The 8,966-nt window shown below is 36.1% G+C and overlaps 1 protein-coding gene and 1 long non-coding RNA gene across 2 annotated transcripts; both read right to left on the reverse strand.

The window, feature by feature from the left end:
• Window positions 1–61: 61 nt before the first annotated feature.
• On the reverse strand, window positions 62–5,938 carry LOC107024713 (putative late blight resistance protein homolog R1B-16). Its single transcript, XM_027918281.1, has 2 exons — window positions 3,925–5,938; window positions 62–1,409 (listed from the first exon to the last, which is right to left on the reverse strand). The coding sequence occupies exons 1-2, from the start codon at window positions 5,374–5,376 to the stop codon at window positions 150–152; spliced, it is 2,712 nt and encodes a 903-aa protein (XP_027774082.1). The 5' UTR covers window positions 5,377–5,938; the 3' UTR covers window positions 62–149.
• Window positions 5,939–6,926: 988 nt separating this feature from the next.
• LOC107024519 lies at window positions 6,927–8,441 on the reverse strand. Its single transcript, XR_001457364.2, has 2 exons — window positions 8,101–8,441; window positions 6,927–7,393 (listed from the first exon to the last, which is right to left on the reverse strand). It is a non-coding gene; the product is annotated as an uncharacterized LOC107024519 (long non-coding RNA).
• Window positions 8,442–8,966: the final 525 nt, after the last annotated feature.

Consider the following 8,966-nt stretch of genomic DNA (forward strand, 5'->3'; position numbering starts at 1 on the left):
TATATATATATATATATATAAACAGTCACAGCAGCAAAGGCCATTCAACTAGGGGCAGAGCTACGAAAGAGAGCACAGTTCGGCCCAACTCAATAACTTTGATCCAAATCTTGTATTCAAGTCTTAAATTGAACATAGTAACTCAAAAATCATATCCAGCTGCCAAAATGTGAGAATTTTTTTGAGAATTTTTGCATTTTGGCTAACGAAATACCTCTTTCTTCTTGCGCGTTTTTTAGTTCGTTGAACTCTATTCCACTCCATAACTCATTGCTCAACAGAAAGAATGATGTTGCCATATCCTGGATAGATACATTGAGGCTGTCATTCCCCATATTCTTCACTTCCTCTTGTACTCTTTGAACAAACATTTCCACAATCACACAACACGAACGTACCTCAATGCATTGTAACGTACAAATGTTCTCTATTTCATGAGGCATATTCTCGATAGAGTAACAATGTTCTAGCACTAGATGTTCCAGGTTTGGAAAGTTTACCGAGCTAGCATCCCATACAACAAGCTTGGGAGAATCCAGTTTTAGGTACTTCAAGTTACTGAACACTTCTTCAGTCAGATTCCAAGTCTGTTGCTCGAATTTTACACACATCAGTTTAAGAATCTCAAGATTGGGTAAGCTAGAAAGAGTGTTCGTAAATCCACGTGGGAGAGAAGAACACCTCTGCAGAACCAACTTCTTCAGACTTGACGGGAAAAAATCCATGCTTGACAACTTGTGGTAGCAAAGCTGCTTCAAGTAGCGAAGATTACTGAGGTAATAGGATGATGATGGCTCACTGCTACTACATTCTCCGCGTCCATGTATTGACAATTTCTTGAGATTTGGAACATTAACGACCACTTCTCTTGTACAACTAGCAATATCCATATAGGTTATTGTTTGTAGATTCGTTAAAACCTTAGAAATCCCATTGAAGCCAGACGCGGGATTAGGTAAAAAACATCCTTTACCCAAACAGACATGCCTTAAGTTTTCCATTTCCCATACAGTTTCAGGCAGATTCACGGTATGACTTGTATTCAAAATGAAGGTCTGTAAGTTCCACAGCCTTGAAATCAATTCAGGGCAATCGGGTTCATAAACTGCTAGCGCAAGATACCTTAAATGAACAAGCTGCAAAACTTGAGGCGGAAAACAATCAAAGGTAATATGTAGTATCTGCAATACTCTCAACAGTTTATATAGTAAAGGACCATACATCTGTGGACTAAAACCCTTCAGAGTTCTCGAGTGATAGGAAAGGATCAGAGTTCGGGAGAGGGGAAGCAATGGCTTCCACGGAACTTCAATAGAGGCAGCATCAAGGTAATTGAGACGACGACCACAATGTAAAGTATCATCTGAGGCAAAGAGTTCAGGGAAACAACAGAAATTCTCCTTTTGAGCCTCTTGTTGGGAATTAAACACACAACACACACAAATAATCTAGAGAAAAGAGAAACGGAACACAAACGGGACACACAAGAATTTAACGTGGTTCGGTTTCCCTACTCCACGACTGTAACAGGAGGATTTTATTTCACTTGTGCTACATTTTTTTTTTTTTAGAATTACAAATACAAGGATCATATTTATAGGAAAACCAAATGGTTAACCTAGGGTTTCAGTAATGGGTCGGGCCGGCTCACAAGCCTCCACAAAGCCCAACAATCTCCCACTTGGAGGCTTGAAGAATTTCAACTGTCATCCACTTAGAACACTTGTATGTCTAGTAATCTTTTTCAACTCTCTCCTGCTACAGCGGCCTTCTCATCAGTCAACTGAAAGGCCCGTTGAAGCTCCCCGAAGCTTCAACACATCAGTCACGGCTGAAACTGCCCTTGACTCGTCCTCGGTCCCTACCGGCTCCCACTTGAGACACGAACTGCCGGATCCTAGAACTCCCTGAGAACAAACACTCTCCATACTCAGCAAGAAATTTTCTGGAGACGTATCAACAGCTGGAATACTGGTTCTCTTGACCCACTGTCTTCTAGGAGCCTTGGCTGAAGCACGGCCGGTGCTCCCACTGCCACGAACGCCTCTGACTGGTCTTCCTGAACCTTTCCTTGCTCGTTCATCCTGAATCTGACCTGTGGCTCTGGGTTTCTTTCTTGCAAAGACAACCTTCTTCTGCCCACGAGATTCTGTGAACCGGACTTTGTTTTTCTTCTGAACTGGGACGGTCACTCCCTCAGACGGTAATCCGACAATATACAACGATCCTCTTTTTGTTCCACGAGCCATGACAAGATTGCCCCTCACGACCTTCCACTGCCCATTTCCGAACTTCACATGATGTCCCTGTTCATCCAACTGCCTAACAGAAATCAAACTTTTCGTCAAGCTTGGAACAACTCTGACATCCTTCAAGGTCCAGAAACCGACTGGCGTCTTCAGCACCATGTCACCCATGCCCGTAACATCAAGAGCTCTATCGTCTGCAAGCCTTACCTTTCCAAAGTCTCCAATAACCAGATTCTGCAATGCTTCACTGCTGTGGGTAGCGTGAAAAGAAGCACCAGAATCCATGACCCAGGAATCCACATTGCTCTCCGCGCAACAGATAAACAAATCCTCGTTGACGCTGTCTTCTGCAATGTTGACTTGTTTGTCTTTCTGGCATTGATTCCTGAAATGCCCCACCTCCTTGCAGTTCCAACATGTTACACCTGAGCCATCCCGAGCCTTTGACTGACTCCTTCTTCGGTTCCTGCTCCCACTACCTCTGTTATTTCCTCTGCCTCTGACGACGTTTAGCATATCACCTGATGATTCTCCAGAACTCCTTCTTCTGACATCCTCGCCAAGAACGAGATCACGAATCTTCTCAAAGGTGAATCCATTAGGTCCCACTGAACTGGCAACTGCTGTAACCGTTCCGGACCAACTGTCAGGCAATGATGATAACAGTAGTAAAGCTTGAACTTCATCATCGAACTTAATGCCAACTGACAAAAGTCTGGCTAAGATCGAATTCAATGAGTTGATGTGCTCGGTAACTGAACTGCCTTCCTTCATCTTTGTGTTCACCAACTCTCTAATCAGAAAAATTTTGTTTGCTGCAGATGGCTTCTCGTACATGTTAGACAAGGCTTCCAAGATGCCTTTCGCTGTCTTCTCCTTAAGAATGTTGAACGCAACATTCTTGGTCAACGAGAGTCGGATAACTGACATAGCTTTCCGATCCAAAACTGCCCACTCTGCATCAGACAATTTTCCTTGCTTGTCACCCAACACTACGTCCAAATCTTTCTGAACCAGCAAATCTTCAATCTGCATCTTCCACCAACTGAAATCTGTACCATCGAACTTCTCAATTCGGAACTTCCCATCTTCTGCCATCTCAAAGGACTTCGGCAATTCCCTTAACGGCGTCTACAGACAGCGGGCGGCGATTTGGACGATGCTCACGATCTGGACGCTCGCGGCTGGATCTGAGGCTCCTCGACGCGGCGGCCAACGGAACGGCGCGACGGACAGCACACGGACGACGGCTGTTCGCACCCTGCGCGGTTCTCCTAGCCGGCTGCTGCTTGAGGTTACCCACACGGTAACGGCGGCTACTCCTCCCTGCACACAGTTCTTCACACAAGAACCCTAGGTGACAATTTCTCACAGTTTGTGTTACAATGTTGTTGAAACCTCGCTCTGATACCAATTGTTGGGAATTAAACACACAACACACACAAATAATCTAGAGAAAAGAGAAACGGAACACAAACGGGACACACAAGAATTTAACGTGGTTCGGTTTCCCTACTCCACGACTGTAACAGGAGGATTTTATTTCACTTGTGCTACATTTTTTTTTTTTTAGAATTACAAATACAAGGATCATATTTATAGGAAAACCAAATGGTTAACCTAGGGTTTCAGTAATGGGTCGGGCCGGCTCACAAGCCTCCACAAAGCCCAACACCTCTCTCAAGCCTAAGTCTTGCAGAAGATCATGGATAGCACAACTTTTGATTCGACCATTGGATTTCCTCTCTTTTACAATGACGAGACTACGGTTCACAAGATCTTCCAAACATTCTTCTGCATACTTTTCCAAGTTCTTTAACTTTCTGTTAGTCAAAAAACCCTCAGCAATCCATAACCTTACCAATAACTGGACGCGAATCTCGGTCTGTGTTACAAATCCACACATATAAATGAAGCAAGCTTTCAAGTGATGTGGCAAGTTTCTGTAACTCAAAGCAAGTATATCTAAGCATTTCTCGTGCTCATCGGTAACAATTGAACCAACAGTTTTTGCAAAAGTCTTCCAACATATCCTAGTCCTTTCTATCTTAGATAGCTGGCCAGCAATAACGAGAATCGTTAGAGGTAGTCCTTGGCATTGTTCTGCAATCTTTTTCCCAATATCCTCTAATTCCAGATGGTCATGTTTACTTCCAAACACCTTATGACGTAGAAGTTCCCAGCTTTCCTCCGAATCCAAGAATTTTAAGCAGTATGGAGGGATATTGGATTTAGCATGTAATGCTACATTCATAAGTCGGGTGGTTAGTAATATTCGGCTTCCATTCTTGTCATCTGAGAAACACCTTTTTATACGATCCCAATTCTCTGTAGTCCACACATCATCCAAGACGATGAGATACCGATTAAACCTTAACCTTCTATACAACATTTCTTCCAATTGCTCACTATGTTTCTCATGAATCTCATCAGTAAACTCAACAATATCATCAAGTAGACCAATCAACAATCCTTTCATTTGACGATCTTTCACCGTGACCCAAGCACAAATACTAAAGTGATATTTGATGAGGGGATCATCGTAAACCATTCTAGCAAGGGTGCTTTTGCCTATACCACCCATACCAACAAGAGTGACAACCTCCAACTTAGACGAGAAAGAGCAAAGCCGGGTTTTTATTTCCAACACATCGTCGTCTAGGCCAACCACAATGTCTTGTACTACTGGACTTTTTTCTGCTGAACTATCAAGCAAATAGCACTCAGATTCATTAGGTTTTTTGTAACAAGACATTTGCTCATACATCTTCATCACTTCCAATTCAATCAATTCGATTTCATCAACGATTTGGGACAAACACTCCTTGGTGCTATACACCCTATCATAACACTCTACTAGGTCCAAACTTTTCCAGCTAAAGAAAACCATTTCCTCAACATAATCTTGTGCTCTATACGACACATCTCGAATCCGTCTCTCCAAATCTTCCACCATTTCAACATCATTGCACTTATTACTAGAATCCACAAGAAATCTCTGGAAAACACTAAGTTTTTCTGAAAGAAACTTACAATTTTCATCTTTATCAAGATCATTCAGATAAGGGTTTGGACTAAATATCTGATCAAGGGTCTCTAAACAGACAGTCACAGCAGCTAAGGCCATTCAACTAGGGGCAGAACTACAATATAGGTTAAGGTTTGACCCAACTCAGTAACTTTGATCCGAATCTTGAATTCGTCTTAAACTGAACCCATAAGATTCAAATCCTGACTCCGCCCAACTCTTCAAATATGGTTTTAGGGAACATTAAATAAGGGAATTTTGTCTTCTTTCACTATGTACAGGTAACATATACAAATACATACATCAAATTAGTACTAAGTGCAAGAACAATAAGTAGATAAAAAAGAATCAATCTTTGACAACATATATCAATATTAGGAATCAAATGAATCACAAGTGCTAGAACAATAGAAAGATCTTACCCTTTTCTCAAGTGTGAGTAAATGAAGCAGAGAATAAGAGAAAAAAAAAACAAGATTTTCTTTCAACTTTGTCTTTTAGTAAAAACTAAAGTCATGACTTTAAAGTAAATTTCTTCAACATTGTTGCCAACCCATTTATGATCATGTCCTTGTCACGGACTTAGAGTATTTGCTAAAGTTTCGTGCAGTTCTCAATAATTTACTCACTAATCTTTTTCATTTCTATTCGGACGCAAAATCAGCTCGGCAAAGTGGTGGGACATCACAACACGCATCGGTTGATATTTATATAAAGAATACGAGTAACAGAAATTTTATATATCCCTACATTATTAATATTTATATAACTATCCTTTGGGGCAGCTTAGATTGTTTGTCTGCAATAATAATCGAAACTCTAGCTATAAATTAAAAATAATTAAAGCTCTAACAATATAATATAATTGTTTGTCATTTCGCATAATTTTCTCTATTATTAGAGTAAATGGGCCAAAAATATTCAAGTTAATAGTGTATGTAACATAAATTCATTATTGACTAAATCTAGAGATGAAAAATTAAAGGATGGTTAAAGATTATCTTAGGCCCACACTCTAATTTAATCAAACATTAATTTTTATAAGAAAGAACTAGAGAAGATGACAAGCAACAAGAAATTAACATAAACATAAAAAGCTTATACTATATTAATTTGATTATATTATATATAATAACCCTCATAACAATAATAATAAAATTAATGTAATCTCACAAGTAAAAATCTGAGAAAAACAAATTATACATGAATTTTATTTTTATTTTGAAAAATTAAAATTTTTTTTCTCTCGTTCACACGATTAAAAAAAGACAATAACAACAAGTAGAAACAATAACAAAATCATCTATCATAACAATAATAGTGGGGCTACCCCTATTTATATAATTGGAGCTACCCCTATTTCTATATAATGAATTTAAGACAAGCCTATCTAATTCTTTAACTAGTCTTTTTTTTTTAAAAAAAAATATTAGTTTTTTTATTGATAAATTCAATAAATATTTAATTAAGATTATCTTTAGTAAACTCATCGGTTATTGTACAATAAAATTCAATCAAACTTCAAGTAAGAAAATCATTATTAAGTGATGATAAATAATTTAATCTATATATTGTTATAATAACGCTACAAATACATTACGATACAAAATGATACATTATAAAGCGATAAGAAATAACATCCGAGAATGTGGTTCAACTTTCAGATACCATTATTAGGGGAGAAAAAGGTTATATGCTCGATAAACAAACAAAATAAAACGAGCATATAAAAACTTAAAAGGAGCACAAGAGAGAAGCCAATCGTGTTTCAACAACGACATATTCTATGAAATTACACAAGTGAGATCTCAGGAGGATACTGTATACACACCATTACTCCTACCTTATAGGAAGACAAAAGAACTATTTTTGATGAACTCTCGACTAATCACACGCCGTTAATTCCAAACTTAGATAGTGAAGACAACTAGAAGAAAAAATAAAAAAGAAGACATTAAAATTGGCCTTTCAAATTTGTAATTATTTGCTCCATTTTTTTTTGGTCCCTTTCTAAGAAGGTCTGGTCCACCATAAGCTCCTCTTCTTTGATGAACAATTTTATGAACATCTTTATGTTCATCCTTGTTGCTCTCTATACTTGATAATTCATTAGCAACTGCATACAATTTCATATAAAAATTTAAGTTATATATATCGTCATCATATTATTTATCCAAGATTATCAATTCAGACTATAAAATAGAGTTATCTGCAATTATTTTCTCGATCAAGTGATTTAATCGTATAAATATTATATAACTTAAACTCTTTAATAATAAGCAATATTTCCACTAGTAAATATGGGGAAATCCGAAAGATTCAAGAATTAACTAAATAAAGAGGCATGAAGGTAGTTTTAAGAGATTAAGATCTTGAGTAATAAAAAAATTATTTCTAAAGTAATATTTTGTTACAATTTAAAATAGTTTATGTTTATTTAATGAGATTAAGTTATATACATCGTCAGTTTATATAAAAAAATTCATGACCACATCACTCCAGGTCAAGGAAGTAATAAAATTTCATATAATATGACATCATGATGAAAATAATTCTTATATCAACGTGATATATAACTTAAACTCACTCTTATTTAACAGTAATTATTAAATAATTAAGCTCAAACAGAAAATATTTTTCATGCATATATGGTTACTAGTTGAAAATATTTTCTTGTACTATAATCGAACATGAATATATAATATAATTAGAATTAATAACATTAACTCGATTTAAATAAAATCCAAACCAAAACAACTAAATAAAAAAAAAAATAGAAAAGGAAAAGATATGAAATGAAAATTGGAGACCAAAATTACTTACTCTTTTCCTTGTTTTCATTTTGCAAGATGAGTTCATTATTTGTGGATTTTGGGATGAAGGTGCAAGATGAGTATGGCAAAGTTTTCAAGAATATAATAAGGCAAAGCCATGAAACTAATACAAGAATTTTCATGGTGTTTATTTTTAATGAAATTATTTCCACCTAAGAGTTAGGGAAGTGTTTTAGAGCTATTTATAATAATTTGTGCTTTAATGTGCAAAGAATCTTTAAAGTTTGGGAAATAATTTATCGGTAGAGCGGTAAGTGTTTCAGAATTTTTAATTAAAGGTCTTAGATACAAATCTTGGTATGTATATCCTTTGGTAGAGGAGCTTTATTTTTTATATGAAACTTTTCGATACAAATTTGAATGGTGCCTCGTATTTATATATATAGCTTCTTGTCCTTCAAAATATGTTATCATCTATTGTGTTTTTGTTTTTGTTATTGCATTATTTTACTAATGTTATTATTCTTTTGTTATATGCTAAGTAATGATTATTCTATTAATTTATTACGTCTGATTTACGTATTTTTATTAAAAAAACAAACTTTAATATATGTTATTTGAGGCGAAAATCTTTTCAAAATAATTTTTCTATTTTTATGACGTACACTCTATTTTTTTCGGACTTCACTTGTCGGATTATATTTTATATGTTGTTGGAATCAATTAGACTTTGAATTTTTAGGGGCAGTTTTGAAAATGAGAAGTAGTGAAAAAGGAAAAAGAAATACTAAAAAAATAGGCTTAATTAAGCCATATTACACATGTGTGGTGGAACTAAAAGCATAATATATGGAACCTTTTTTAAAAAAAATAAAAAATAAAAAATAAAAAATAAAAAATAAATATATATATATA

This window comes from Solanum pennellii, chromosome 7 (genome assembly GCF_001406875.1).
Source record: "Solanum pennellii chromosome 7, SPENNV200".
NCBI lineage: Eukaryota > Viridiplantae > Streptophyta > Magnoliopsida > Solanales > Solanaceae > Solanum > Solanum pennellii.